The sequence below is a fragment of the Ailuropoda melanoleuca genome, chromosome 11 (assembly GCF_002007445.2).
Source record: "Ailuropoda melanoleuca isolate Jingjing chromosome 11, ASM200744v2, whole genome shotgun sequence".
Taxonomy (NCBI): Eukaryota; Metazoa; Chordata; class Mammalia; order Carnivora; family Ursidae; genus Ailuropoda; species Ailuropoda melanoleuca.
This window is the reverse complement of record NC_048228.1, coordinates 69746384-69762684: the sequence shown is the minus strand read 5'-3', so window position 1 is coordinate 69762684 and position 16301 is coordinate 69746384. Positions and strand designations below refer to the sequence as shown.

The 16301-nt window shown below is 40.2% G+C and overlaps 1 protein-coding gene across 3 annotated transcripts in view; it reads right to left on the bottom strand.

Moving 5' to 3' along the window:
• SCFD2 (sec1 family domain containing 2) overlaps positions 1-16301 on the bottom strand; it is a 414644-nt gene that overhangs the window by 232560 nt on the left and 165783 nt on the right. For all 3 annotated transcript variants that reach the window (XM_002919405.4, XM_034671818.1, XM_034671817.1), the window contains exon 5: positions 2551-2800. In XM_002919405.4, the coding sequence (XP_002919451.1) occupies positions 2551-2800 (250 nt within the window). The remainder of the gene's footprint in view (positions 1-2550; positions 2801-16301) is intronic.

Genomic DNA, 16301 nt, shown 5'->3' with positions numbered 1-16301 from the left:
AAAAGAAAGGGGGGGTCATCAGAAGGGGGAATGAAACATGAGAGACTATGGACTATGAGAAGCAAACTGAAGACTTCAGAGGGGAGGGGGGTGGGGGAATGGGATAGACTGGTGATGGGTAGTAAGGAGGGCACGTATTGCATGGTACACTGGGTGTTATACGCAACTAATGAAGGCATCGAACTTTGCATCGGAATCCGGGGATGTACTGTATGGTGACTAACATAATATAATAATAAAATTAAAAAAAAAAGTGGAATTCTACTGATTAATTGCTTGCTTTCAATAATAGTTTCAAACCAAATTTCACCAACCCCAAAATGTGCACAAGCCATAAAAGAAATCCTGCCACCCAGGAACAAGTAAGCCAAGACCACAAGCTGGGATAACATCAACGCAACACTGTGCGTGAGTTCCTGGGAAAGCCAGGCCAACCTAGTGCCACGACTGGCCAAGCATTTGGAAGGCGATTTGGAAGGCGATTCAATTCTTTCACTATATAATGGGATATCCCACCTTGTTCTACAAGATTGGGTCACTGCTACCCCAACACCATCCTAGTGCTTTTTTTCCTGAGATGTAAACGGTTGCCTCAGCACCTAATTGTAAACATAAATCCTACGTCTCAGAACATTTGACTCTCCAACGTACTTAATAGGGGTAAGTCTATGGCCAAGTAAAAGTCTATCTTCAGAAATAAAGTCCTTTCAGAGTCCGTAGAGGTGGAGCAATGCATATGTATTCCACTGGTAAGTTCACTAATGGCAAATTTAAGTAGCACATCTTACCCACCCTGTTTACACTGTACATCCAAAGTTAATCTAAGTAGGAATGAATACTTCGTATTACAAAATAATATGTCTCTAAAATTTTTTAAAATACCAAAATTTCCACAAATTCTTATTTTTAAGCTTCATTTGCTAAACTTATTAATTTCCTGATATAAAGATGAATATACAAAAGTGTTTTTAAATGTGAAATCACATTTAAAAGCAAGAGAAAAAACACAAGAATGCAATATCTTAAGCAATCATAAAGAGAGAAAGTAATAAAGAGTGAAATGCTGGGTCAATAAACACCTTGGGCGGGTATTAAATGAATGCTCTTCCAGCATGACTTCAATTCCCAAAATAATACAGCAACATACTAATGTTACAGAAAAGCCTTCCAAAGAACCTCAGTTAAAACAAACCATCTTTGTTGTCTGTTTCTGAAATTATGCATTTTAAGAATAACTTCCAATTAAATTCTTCTGGCATTCAAATTTACTTTGAATCAAATTACTGTTTGAAGCACTGTATAAACCATATTAAACCTTTCTAAGTCAATATTCATTTATAGCCAAACAAACACACGTAGTCGCATATAGAGCTGCAACTTAATGAAATCCCAGCAAATTCCACAAGTTTCCCTTAAGTAGATTTTAAGTTGGCAAGGAAATGTTTCATTTTTGTGGAAAGAAACTTCATTCGGTTTCCATCTTGTCAGGGTTTCATTTTCCATAACCAAACATAGAAAAGGTCAGCTGTGGGCACGAAGGCCAGCAACATGCATGGGGCACTTTGGTGGACAGCTACACAGCCTCTTTCGGAGCGGTCTGGACGCTCCCCTCGGTGAGGCGCGACGGGCGACAGGAGGAGGAGTTGGGAAATACATAACGTGCCTCAGTGGAGCCCTTCTGAATGGAGAGGTCTACACATACCTACACACACACACACACACACACACACACACACACGAGTGTGCAGGAAACTAGGAATGTTTTTTTCATGAGTGAAGGGAAACGAGGTATGTTTTTAGACTATTTAAGTTTTGTGTGTAGCTTTAACAATTTCCACTCTTAAACAGACCCAGGCTCCATTCATACTAATGGAAATAAGCTTTGTACAAAAGAGACAAAATATTGAATTTGATAAGAAAAACACAAATGAATGTCTCTATGAGTTATGTCACAGTTCTTTCTAAAAGTAAAAATGGTTAGAGTGTATGATATTTAACTATATCTTTTTCCCGAACCAGCAGAGCCTTCTTTACTGGTATGTTTGGGTATTATTTTGGATACTACCAATTAACTCAGATTCAAAATGAAATATGAGAAGCAAAAAGTATAAAAGTACTCTTGAAAATTACAATTTTCAATCTTATGACATTGCATAACATCTTAGGGAAACGTGTGTGCGTGTGTATGTGTGCGTGCTTTAAGTTTGAAATGACAACCTCAAAGAAAATATGTCAACAGAAACCCTTTGAATAGGCTGCACATTTTATTTTTTCTTAAAGATATTACACCCTGTGAAAATTTTGCTACTTTAACAAGGCTCTAAAATAGGAGTTGTGACGGGCAATTAGAAGACAATTTCGCTACAGCTGGAAAAAAAATACTGCAATGAAAACCTCTAATCCTAAAGGCTGGCTAGTATTCATCAGGCCTCATAAAATTCCAAACAACTCCAATGAAGACGGCTTCATCGTCCTCCTAAACTGCCTTTATTTTTAAACCCTTCTCTGTATCAGTGATGTTTATGCCTGTATTTTTTATTAAACACTCACCTGTGATTTTTTGTAGCAAAGGACAAAATTCGGACTCTTCACAAAAGACCTGAGCCAATGCTTTCTTCACTTTTTCTTCAGCTTCCCCCAGGTCTTTGTCCACCGTGAACTCTCCACTGACAGAGTAAATATATATCAGGAGAATCAACAGCTCTGCAGGGCTGTAGTCATCGTCGGTCCTCTGGTTCAAAGGCTTAATCATGGGCAGCAGCTGATTTAACACAACAGACATCGTCGACTCCCCAATGCTCTGAAATACAAGGTGGTAATAAGAAAAGATGTCATTCTTACACACGGACGTAATCACGGCACTGCTTCAGTCCAAAGATGGCTGCAACAAGTCTGTGATGCTCACTGACTAGATTGCTTTTTATTTGTCTGTATCTTGTCCTGGAGAGAATGCTGCGAGAAATTTGGCATTACATCGATTGGTATGACCAAGTTTATAACATGGCTAGTGAAGTTGCAGGCCATTTTATATTACCTTATATATCGCATATACAAGTAAGAGTCCACTAGTTTTATAAGCATTAAGTACTTCAGATACCAGAAGTTTTAAATTAAAAAATGTATTTGTAAAGCAATATGAAATAACATGTCAGCATCTATATATCCAAATGAATGCTGACATTCTTTCAGAGGAATTACCTCGAATATTATAGTATATTCTTTTTAATATTCTCTATATTAGCAAATATTAGTCAGAATAGATTTTTTTAATTCCAAAAGCAAAGTTTATTTTTATTTTCATTTATTTTTTAAATTTTTAAAATTTCAATTCCAATATAGTTAACATACAGTGTTATATTAGTTTCAGGTGTACAATATAGTGAGATTCAACAATTCTATCCATTACTCAGTGCTCATCATGGTAAATGTACTCTTAATCCCCTTCACCTATTTCAGCCATCCCCCTACCCACAACCCCTCCGGTGACCATCTGTTTGTTCTCCAGTAAAGTGTCTGTTTTTTGTTTTATCTCTTTTCTTTCTTTGTTCATTTGTTTTGTTTCTTAAATTCCACATATGAGTAAAATCATATGGTATTTGTCTTTCTTCGACTGACTTATTTCACTTAGCATTATACTCTCTAGGTCCATCCATGTTGTTTCAAATGGCAAGATTTGATTTTTTTTATGCCTGAGTAATATTCCCTTGTAGATACATACCACTTCTTTATTCATTCATTTATCAATGGACATTTGGGCTGCTTCCATAATTTAGCTATTGTAAATAATGCTGCAGTAAACATAGGGGTGCATATATCCTTTCACATTAGTGTTTTTGTATTCTTTTGGTTAATACCCAGTAATGTGATTACTGAATCACAGGATTTTTTAATTTTATTTTATTTTACTTTTAAAGATTGCATTTATTTATTTTACACACAGAGAGAGAGTGAGCACAAGCAGGAGGAGCAGCAGAGGGAGAGGGAGAAGCAGGCTCCCCACTGAGCAGGCAGAACAATGTGGGGCTCGATCCCAGGACCCTGAGATCATGACCTGAGCTGAAGGAAGCTGCTTAACTGACTGAGCCACCCAAGCACCCTGAGAATCATAGGATTTTTTTTTTTTTATAACAATGAACAGTCATTTTCTGCTAAACTTGGTGAGTAGAATGAGGTATCAAACTGGACAATGTCACTTAGGGTTCAAGATATCTTCAGGTGAATCTGAAGGTAATTCACTTCAAAACAAAACATTCTTTTCCTTTTAGCTCTTCCACTAACTTCAAGAATGATATTTAGCAGAGAATTTCAAAATTCCTTGCATATGATAACAGCACTGCATTTCTGGAGTAACCACCTAACTTCTAAGTAACTACACCACGTCTCGTACAAATTATGAGATTTCTGGTGAATAGATAAATCTCCAGCTTAAATAATATATTTTATTTCACTTATATTATAAAATAATCCCATAAAATAAAACTCAGCTATTTATATGTATATTAAAATTAGGGGCCAAATGATCACAACTTGCAACTTTCATGTCATTCATTCAGAAGGGTTCATTGAGTATCTACTATGTTCCAGGTATTATGCTAGGTCTAGGGATACAGCGGTGAACGAAACGAATCCCTTGCTCTCATAGAGTTTACATTCTAGTTGGGTGAAACAGACAATTAAGAAGCAAAAGAAGTAAAATATATAGTATACTACATGACGGTGAGGACTATGGAGAAGGACAAAGCAGGAAAGAAGGAAGATGCGACTTTAGGGTAAATGTACATTTATGTGTATGAAAATACACTATTTTAAAGAGGAAAGTCCAGGTTAAGAAGGGAGTTTTGGAATTAAATAAATGGCCTATAGAAATGTTCTCTCTTTGAATGAAGTTGATGGCAAGCAGCTGGATGTGATTCTGTATTGGGATGACTACCCCAAAACGAACTTTTCTAGTCAAGTCATTTCCACACCTGGAGAAATTTGGACATATCATCTCAAGGTTAAGGTTCACAATTATATTATTTGGTACATGAAAAACAGCTGTTACCATTTATTTCCACTAAAAATCTTGTATGCTCGCAACGCACTAAACAAAAACAGAATGATAAGTCTTGGGGATGGATAGGTACAGATGGAAAAGAACAGGTAGATTTTACTGTTATATGGTGACAAGACATGATTTACCCAGTGTAAACACAGCCACTTCTCAAAGGAAATGGCTGAAACATTTGAAGCCATTCTAGGACTGTCCTATAGCCTCAGGAGTCTCTGGAGACAAACATTCAAGTATTCTCTGCTTTACAAGCTGCCAAGAGCAATTTAAAATAAAGGAGCTCTGTGGCTGGCCTGTTAGAAGTGGGGCGGTGGGCACTACAGCTTTCATTTTTCCTTTTTACCCTATCACCCACATTTTGGGTAACGTTAAGCAGATTCCTTCATTGCTTTATATCCCATTTCTAAAAAGCAGGTATATGCGTCAAGTATCTACCCTATAGGAGCCCTATGATTCTCTTCCCAGAGCAAAAGGAATTTTTAAAAGACAGTTACAAAAAGTAAAACAAGGTAGAATAATCACCATAATCATTTAGAAAGATTCACCCACTAACATCTGGCCATGAGAGCATCATTTTCAAGTTGTTGATCTAAGATATATTGCTGGAGAACAAACTCCCTCATTAGTAATACTCTAGCAGACTTCTGTTAGCTAGGTAATACCTGTGCACATCAATTTATAAAATTACATTCTAATCTGCTTAAAGCATTCCCAAAAGCTAATTATTGAGTTGAATACAAAGTGAAGAATACTGATTAGTCTTAAAGAGGCATGAGATATGGTGGAAATAAAAAGACTCCATTTCAAACACCCAGATTCCAAACCTGACTGTACCACTTAGTAGCTCCTTAACCTCGTAGGATCCCAATAAACTTCTCAGGATATCTTCATCTCTAAAATGACATGATCCAACTAAAAGATGGCTCAGTTCTTAAGCCATATTTATGCCAAGGTTGTGCTGGAAAGTAAGGAAGTCCTTAAAAAACAAAGGGATGGGGCTTGTCAGAAAGACACAGGAGACAACTGGAACGCCTCCCAGAGGCCAAAGCTGAAACAATTTGGGTAAGAAAATAAAGTAGTAATAGATTATAAGCCCAAGTACAAAAAAATGTTCTTCACTTCATACTCACCTTAATAAGTGATTGCATAAATAAATAAATAAATAAATAAGAAGATAAATGTTCCTTACAGAAGAATTCCAAATAACTTATGTAGATGCCACCCCCCCCAGGAGGTAGAGCTTAATCCCCCCACTTCTTGCTTCTAAATGACTTGCTTCTAAAATATTGTGTATGGGAAGAGGAGGGAGGAGAACTTTACCTTAGAAGATCAAGGTTAACATCACCAGTGATAAGTCAAATGACATCACGTGTCCCTAATATGATGTGATGAGAATGGCACTTCACTTTTGCGGTATTTTTCTCCCAAACCCATAACCACACAACAAAAACAACAGATAAATCCTAATTAAGGAACATTCTACAAAATGCCTAGCTAGTACTCCTCCAAACTGTCAAGTCATGAAAAACAAGGAAAGACTGAAAATCTATCACACACCAGATGAGACTAATGACAAAATGTGATAGGATCCTGGAACAGAGAAAGAGCAGGGGGGCGGGGTGGGGGAGACTAGTGAAATCAGAATAAAGTCTGAAGTTCACAGTTAATAGTAATGTACCAATGTTGGCTTCTTAGTTTTGCCAAATACACTTTTCACAATAAGATGAGGGATACACAGAACTCTCTGTGCTACCTTGACAACTTTTCTATACATCTAAAAATAGTCTAAAATAAAAAAAATTTTCTGGCAAGGGGAGGAGAGGGGAGGGGGAGAGAGGGAAAGGGAAGGTGAGGGAAGGGAAGATAGTAAGAGACAAATCCAGGTACTTTTGAATCTCCTTCTGTCAGACTGAAAATTCCAGGAAAGACAATTTCAGCTGAGAATAAGAACTCCTCAAACAGCCTAGGCCAAGGTAAGGGGTGGACTTGGGACAATGAACCTCCCATCAGTGGCAAAGGGAAGCAGGGAGATCGTCTGGCACAGATGAATGAGAGGGAATTCTATACACATTGGCTTAGAAGGCCAACTAGACCCTCTCAGTACTATCCATAAAAGCATGACTCCAGATTGGATGTATAACCATTTTCCGATACTCTCCTCTCTCAGAATGAAACCTCAACAAGAAGAAGGAAAAGATCAGTGAGACCCCAGGTTGAAACCTTTCTAAATCTGAAAGAATCTGAGCAGGGTTAATAATGAGGTTATGGGGGGCGCCTGGGGGGCGCAGTCATTGAGCATCTGCCTTCAGCTCAGGGAGTGATCCCGGCATTCCGGGATCGAGCCCCACATCAGGCTTCTCCGCTGGGAGCCTGCTTCTTCCTCTCCCACTCCCCCTGCCTGTGTTCTCTCTCGCTGGCTGTCTGTCTCTGTCAAATAAATAAATAAAATCTTAAAAAAAAATAATGAGGTTATGGAGGGGCACCCAGGAGGCTCAGTCCTTAAGTGTCTGCCTTCAGCTCAGGGGATGATTCCAGAGTCCTGGGATCGAGCCCCACGTCAGGCTCCTCCACTGGGAGTCTGCTTCTTCCTCTCCCACTCTCCCTGTCTGTATTCCCTCTCGCTGGCTGTCTCTCTCTGTCAAATAAGTAAATAAAATCTTTAAAAAAATAATAATGAGGTTATGGGAGTAAAATTATATGCCTGGGAACCGGCTATAGCACTTACAAGTTGTGTGGCCTTGGGCAACTTAAATTAACTTTTCTGAGTCTCAGTTTCCTGTAAAATGGACAAAATACCACAAATGTCTGAATATTAACTACCACTCAGGCTCCCATTTTCATACTGGGACGAATACTTAAACTACCTTGTGGTTTAAAATACGGTAATCCCCACGAAGGGTCAGTCTTTGTAAGGACCCAAACATAAAAAGACACCCTCTTTTCTGAGTGTGGATTTGGGGGAAAATACCTTACCTTCCATTTGAGGCCAGACAACAATAGCTTTCGCTTTGTAAGGTTGTTCTCAAGATCTAGTAACAGAAGTAAACCACAAAGCACAGTGCCTGGCGCAGAGCCTCTGCTCAATCTGAGATGCCTAGCACTGCTATCCCCTACTACCCCACGGGCCCCTTGCTTGCCCGGGAGGAGTCACTAGGAGGACTGGTAGGGAACGAAGAACCTTCTAGGAATAAGAAGTTCATGGTCTCCAAGGAGGGAGGAGCAGCCTGCCAGTATTGGATGTGACACCACATCTGGGAACTTCACTGCAAAGTCAGTCAAAGGTTAAAGGCAATATAAACATTATTAAACACTGCCATTAAAAAAGCACATGCAGAGCAAACCACAACCAAAGCAAAAAAAAAAAAAATAGTTTCTTTATAAAGTACCAGGGTTTAAATTTCTCATTCATTTTGATATAAATGGGCCAACTAGTAGGAGGTGGAAGACTAGAGCTGTGTCTAGAGTGACAGAACCTTTTTTTAAAATTCTGCAGTCTGGAGCTCCTGTTATTTTTGAATGAGTCCCCAGTAATTCCATACAAAAGGCTCTCTGTAAAATGCATGTTGTCTTTAGAAAAGCCATTTTTGGGGGGTGCTGAGTTAAAACACCTTTGCGAAGTCAGAGTCAGGCCCCTGCTGGCTCCGTCCGTGGGCCTGAGGAGCTAACGGGCCATATTCCTCATGGCTGCAGAGCAGGCAGGGCGGGCTCCACACCTGCTCCTAGGTGGTGCGGCCTGAAGACCCCCTGGGAAAGTCAAAGCCGCTCTCACCGGCTGCTGGAGAACCCATCTCCGCAGCTCCTCCAAGGTCAAGCTCGGTCACGGGGTGCAGGCTCATGGGATGCTGCCAGGGAGGGCCTGAGGGAATGCCTAAGGCCCTTCTGCCCCCAAACGTCACTTGCCACCCTTGCACTAACTAATACCTGTTGCAGGCTTTAGATTCCCATGATTAAAGCCACTCTGCTTCTTTGGGAGATGGGCTTCTGTATACGCCCCAGGCAAAATGCAAAAATGGAACTTGGTGTATGTGATGATAATTCATTGATGCACTCATGAATTCTTCAACAAATGTGTATGGTGTACACATAAAGGGCCAGGCACTGTGCTACACTCTGGGCCGCAAAGAACAGGCAAGACACAAGATTTCAGGAGCTTACTGGTGAGTGGGGGTAAAGTAAACTGTAGAGGAGATGCAGTAAGGAAGTGCTTCAGTGGGAGTTTTCGTCCATGTGGAGATACAACAGAGGAGCATCAAGTCCTGGAAGGGACGGGACCTCAACTGAGTCTCCCACAATCAACTACCATCTCAGGGAGGAGCACAGCTCCGAGAAATGACCAACGGCCTGAGATCCTTCCTTCATTCCCTCAGCAAATGTTAACACACACTTACTAAGAGTGTGTGGTAGGCAGAATCATGACCCCTGAAAAAGGCCCACACTCTAATCCCCAGAACATGTCACAAGCAAATAGGGCAGGAGGGACTTGGCCAGTGTGATTAAGGTTACAGATCTGGCGATGGAAATGGGCCTGCCTGATCTGGCTGGGCTCAGTCTACTCACAGAAGTCCCTCAAGTAGAGAAACTTCCTGACTACGGTCAGAGAGAGATGCGACACTGCCAGCTTTGAAGGAGGAGGAAGGGGCCACAAGCCAAGGAATGCAGGGGCCCCTAGACTGGAAACTGAGGAGACGGATGCTCCCCTAGAGCCTCCAGAAAGGAAGGCAGTGCTGTCAACACCTTGGCTTTTATTTGTTGGAGGCAAAGAGAGAGAGCGAGCGAGCGTGCACAGAAGCAAGGGGGAGGGGCAGAGGGAGAGGGAGAAGCGGACTCCCTGCTGAGCAGGGAGCCCAACAAGGGGCTCGATCCCAGGACCCTGAGATCATGACCTGAGCCGAAGGCAGACGCTTAACCAACTGAGCCACCCAGGCACCCTGCCAGCATGTCAATTTTTATCTGGTGAGACCAGTGTTGGACTTCTGACCTACAGAGTTGTAAGACGGTAAATCTATGTTGTTTGAAGCCTCTAGGTTCGTTCTGATTTGCTACAACATCGACAGGAAATTAATACAAGTGGTTTTGTGAGGTAGGGCATGACAAGCGCTGCATCAGGGCCCAGAGTCCAGACAAAGAACCTAGTACATGGTAGGGCTCTCTCAATACTTGCCGAATGACGAAACAAACAAGAGCAAGCATGAATAGGTACCTCAGTGGTACTCACGCCAGCTGTCCCACTAGGGTCCTAGGGAGTGCCTTCAGGGCTGTCACAAAAAGGGAAAGCATAGAGACACACCAAATCTAAATTTACTACTTAACAATTTTTTTCTAGAACTGGTCAGTTCAAAACCATGCAATCTCATATAAGCTAATATTCATCAAGGTCAGAATAATCACATAAGACAGTGGTTTTGAAAATGTGTTCTATAGACCCAAGATCCCAGTGAGATTTTCAGGATGTCCAAACTATTTTTATCATGATACTCGTTTATTCTTTGCCTTTTTTACTATGTTGACATTTGTACTAATAGTACAAAAATAATGGTGGGAAAAATTGCTGGTATCTTAACGGAACAAGAACGGTTCCAAACTATGCTAATGGTCACTGTATTCTTTACCACTATACTATGTATTCACAGATAGAATTTTTTAAAAGTGAGTTTCACTTAAGAATGCCATTGATGAAGCAGTTAAAATTATTAATCTTACAAAACTCAACCTTTAAGTAAGTGTCTCTTTAATATTTTGTGTAACAAAGTAGGAACTATGCATAAAGCATTTCTCCTGTATGCTAAAGCACGATGCTTATCTCAAGGAAGAACATCTAGGCAATCATCTGGGTTGTGAACTGAACTAATTATTTCTGTCATGTAAAACCACTGTACTTGAAAGAATGACAGAGAAATTATGATTATTAAGATGCAGGTGCAAACATTTTCTCAAAAATGAGCAAAGTAATCTTGTTCCTTCAAGAAAAACAATTATTTATTGCCAATGATAAAATTCTGGCTTTTAACCAAAAATTCAAATTTTGGAAAACTTGTATCTGCCACTGGCAGATTCTCTGTACTTAAACATTTTTCTGATGAGATCAATGGTGACATTAAAAACGTGATTATTTTCAATTGCATAATGAATTATGTCAACATTTGGAAGATCTGCATAACTCAGTGCGCCAATATTTGGAAATGACCAATGTATGATGTAAGAAAATCAGGAACAGACAAAAGATCTATCCAAAATACAAGGTAGACCAGCAGATTTTAATGTAAAAGAGTACAAAAATGCACTGATACGGTTTCAGATTCCACATTACAATTTACCCTTAAGAAATCACTGCTTGTAGAGTCTAGGTATGTATCAAAAAAGAGTATCTGAAAAGGCTATCAAAATATTCCTCCTTTTTCCAACTAAGTATTTGCATGAGACTGGATTTTCTTCTTAAACTTCAACCAAAACAATGTATGGCAGCATACTGAGTGAGGGGGCAAATATGAGAATCCAGCTGTTTTCTACTCAGGGAGACATTAAGGAGATTTGCGAAAATATAAACCAATGCCATTCTTACTTACTCTTTTTTGTTTGGGAAGTGTAATTGCTTTTCATAAAAATATTTATGCTAGCATCTAATAGGTTTTTTTTAAAGGGATTAGAAATAAGTTAAAATTTTCTCAGTTTTAATTTCTAATACAGTAAATACCAGTAATTACCAATTTAAGGATATCTGTCATATCCTAGAAAGAAGGCTCATTAATTTCTACTCTCTTTTTCCCCTTCTTATGGCTGAAGTGCAGATAAAGTAGCGGCAAGATTGCTTCAACTACGTTCTTCGAGCGGAAAGCAGAGCAACATGCTTCTTTAAATCAGAGCTTCTCAAAATGTGCTGTGCCTGTGATTACTGTGCCTGTGAATACCTGTTGAATGCAGATGCTGATTCATTAGGTTTGGGATAGAGCCTGAAGATTCTGCACTTCGTACGAGTTCTCAGGTGATACCAACGCTGCTGGTCAGTGGACCATGTTTGCGTGGCATCTGGACAGGACCCCCGAACAGTCTCTAGACAGCTGCGTGGATGGGAAATAACATATCCTCTTTGGGTCACTGTACTGGTGGATTTCTTTGGTTTCTCACCTTAACCTGGATGCTACCTAATAGAACTCATAAACTTGCATCTCCAGCCAAATTTCGCTCCTTGGCTCCCTACTGACAGAGTCCATTGTCTAGTGGACTTCTCCACTCATATATCACACCTGCAAAGTTTTACAAGGTTTATTTCCTTATTTTAGAAAGAGAGAGCACAAGTGGGAGGGGCAGAGGGAGAGAGGAGAGAGTCTTAAGCAGACTCCCCACTAAGCATGGAGCCTGACACAGGGCTCAATCTCATGACCCTGAGATCACGACCTGAGCTGAAACCAAGAGTCAGATGGTTAACTGGCTGCACCACCCAGAGGCCCCTCATCTGCAGATTTAACTCAACATATCTAAAACTGAAATGAAGTTTTTTACTGCCAAATCTGCTCTTCATTCCGTGTACCGTCCACTGTTTTGTGGTACTACTACTCTTCCACTTGACCACGATAGAATCCTGGGCTCTACTGCGGTTCTCTCTTGTCCCTGCCTCATCCAATCAGTCACCAAGTCTTCATGACTTTATATCTCCATCTCTTCTTTATTCTTTCCTTGATGCCCCTAAATTGTAACTACCAATATCTCTAGCCATGATTTAACTAATTTTAAACCAAAAACTTAATCTCTCTAAAATTACTTTATGGTGTCTACTGCCTTCAAGATAAAGCCTTTAATATGACATGTGCAGTTTTGTTTTGTTTTTTTGACCTTCATAGCCCACATAACTGTTTGGCCTCATCTATCATGAATCCTTTCCTTATAAGTGATATTTCAGCTTTGCTGAACTACTTGCATTTGCCTCTGTGCTTATCTCTCTGCCGAGAATGTTCTTTTCCCTGTTCTCCACCTGGTTTCATGATTCAACCCAAGTGTTCTCTTCTCAGAACTACCCTAGATGTGTTAAATGTGCCTACTTGGTGATCCTGGAGAAGCCTCTATTTTCCTCTACCATGGCTCTATCACCCTGAATTGAATTATTCATGTCTAGCTCCCTTCTGAGACTGAAAAATCCCTGGTGACAGGAATCACGTCTTATTTCTAAAGCTATCTCCAGTAACTGTGAACATAGTATCAAAAGTACACTTACCTCTAAAATGAAGCTGCTGACACCAGAATAAGAGAAATGAACACTTATAAAGATATAATTATAGATTATCTCATTTAATCTTCCTGATTACCCTGTAACAGAGGTATTATTATTTCAGAGGCAGAAACTGAGGATGAGAAGGGTTACTTGTCAAGGACAGCAGCTAGTGAATGGCTGAACTAGGATCCGACTCAGGACTGTCTTTCTCCAGCACCTGTATCTGGCTACTATGCATTTCCTCTCCAGTGCTTCCTGGTCAGAGGGAATCTAGAGTTTACGGGGAAGGGAAATCCAGACCCTTGAGACAGAGTGTGATGCTAGGATTCTGACTAGAACAAATCATCAAGGAAACGCAGCAGATGAGATAAATCACAGGTGATCTGCTGACTTGCAACTCCTTAGAATCCCCCAAAAAGGTACACGACAGACTCTAGAACCTCATTAAACACCTCTGGTAGAGGGATATGCAGTTCCAGCCACAAATGTTAAGGCAGAATTTCCCATCAAGGGTGTCACCATGCCATGTTTACCTCCCATCCCAAGCCTTAGTGACAGCTGGCTAGGACCTAGGGCAGCCAGACTACTGAGCGAGTGGCCTCCAGTTCTGTGTATCCAGTGTATCCTGCACAAACAGCATAATTTTCTATGTGTATCTGCAACTATGTGAAGAAAGGGATAGGATGTACTGAAGAGATATGCACAAAAAGGAGTCAGATGCAGAAGTCATCAAAGATGGCAGAAATGGTCTCCAGGAGGAGCAGCTGATTGAAAGAGAGTAGCTCGGGACTACAGCACGGGCTGCAGATGAGAAGCAGCAGAAAGAGACTGGTGGATTAATGATGTGGAAGTTGTATGGACAGGCTCAATTCCCCCTGCAAGAGAAATTGGAAGGTGGTAAGATGAGGCAGAGAAGAACGCAGGTGATTCAGGGCCACATGGCCTACTGTTAGAACTTTTGCTTTCCTTCCCAGATGAAAGGGGTTTTGGGCAAAGGAATGGTATGATCAGATATATGTTGGAAAAGGCTATCATGCAGGGTGTGGTGAAGAGAACAGACTATGGAGGGGCAAGGGTAGTAGCAGGGAGATAGTTAGGAAGCAATCAGTAAGCCAAGCGAAACTTGGGGCCTTGGTCTGCAGTAGGCACATTGCAGATAGTGTGAAGTGACTGAATTTGGAAATATTCTGAAGCTAAAGCCAGCACATTTTGCTGATGGATTGGATACACAGTGTGAGAGAAGAGACAAATCTAGAATTATTTCAAAGTTTTTGGAAGGAGGTTCAGAGAACAGGAGGTGATTCAAAGGAGACAACAGAGAGGGCAGGATTGGAGGAAAATGTGAGAATGGGACAGATGTAAGTATTTCAGAAAGCAGGATGTCTAAGCTCAGGACAGTGAGAAAGGGGACCAGAATGAATGGAAGGATTCTGGAGTGAGCAAAATAATGGCATGAGTGATACACAAGAAAGTTAGAAGAATGTATCGGGAAGGCTTACTAGAAAGAATATGCAGTGTAAAGTAGCCCAGAGAGTCTAATTTCAAAGTATGAATGTGTTTTCCCAAATTTATCCCTGTAAGGGGCACTTGAAAGTAGTTGGCATTCTGTGTCTGTGGGGCAAATGATTCCTTGGCAATGAAAAATGGTGAAGTCCTCAATGACAGTGAAAACAGATTCTACAAGCATTCTCTCCCACTAAAAATGCCATTAGAGAAAAATTATGGTATCATCACACAATGGAAGACTACATAGCAACTATAAAGAATGATCCATACTCCCCTAAAACAACAATATGGTTGAATCTCACAATTACAATGTTGAATGAAAAAGGCCATAGAAAAAGAACATATTAAATGATTCCATTTATGTGAAATACAAAAACCAGGGAAAACTAATCTATGTTTTTATAAGTCCCTATCCACTGGAAGGAGGGAGTAACTGGGAGGCAGCAAAAGTGGGGCTCCCACAGTTGCTGGTAATATTCTGTTTCTTGATCTGGATGCTGATTACACAGATGTCTTCAGTTAGTAAAAATTTGTTGAGCTGTACTTTTCTATATTCTAAAATATATTATATTTTACTTCAATAAAATATTTTCAAAATGCCATTGCACTGGGCCACATTTCCTGTGTCCTGGGAAGAACAGAGCTATCTACTTAGAGTTCTTATTACAGATTAGCATTTACCCAAAGCAAGAACAGGAACATATAAGAAGCTTAGAGGATTTATCAAATCATCTAATTCAGTTACACTTAACTTCAGCTAGAAGAAAAGGCTAAAGCCTTGATTTCAGAGGAAGACAAAAAGAACAGCTTTCAATGGCTATTCAGTTTAAAACACACATGTTTTAGGAGGGATATAAACTTTTTTTTGTTATGTTTTTTCCCCCATCTCCTGGGAAATGATGTTACACTGTGCTTCAAACAGAACTGCCAAATTTAAGAGGCTGTTTTCTGTAAACAGGCCAGCTGGGCCGTAAGTTGCATGAAACGAGGGACAAACTACTTCTTCAGAAAGCAGAGCAGAACACCACAGGGAGTTGGGAACTGTGCATCCAACAAAATCTCCAGCCATTTGTCTTTATCGGGCCACCTTTAATGATTTAAGAGCTCTCCTTGCCATGTTATCATCAATCAATTACAATGATTGAGCAGCCTCTAAAAACTGGAGTTTTTAAAATGCAACTATCCGTGACCTAAATTTCCTGCTGGCTCTCTTGGCCCCAGGTTAGGCCAGTTTGTCTATCATCAAGGGAGCCAATAAAAATAATAAAAACAGGTCAACTCTGGGCTCTCTGAAGCTTGTATAAAAATATTCACACTCCTCCAATCAGCACCAACTCAACGTGTCCATTCTTTTCTTGAGCTCTCAGTAAATTCTGCCTCTAATAACAAAATATTTTATAGAATGTATATATTACCTAAGAACCCCTCTTTTTCTCCCCCCTTTTCTTCCTTGCTTGCTTGCTTTCTTTTCAATTTGGCTAAGCAACGGTTTCGCAACTCTTAGCAGACAACTGAAATGATGTCATTTTGCTGACTCCAGCA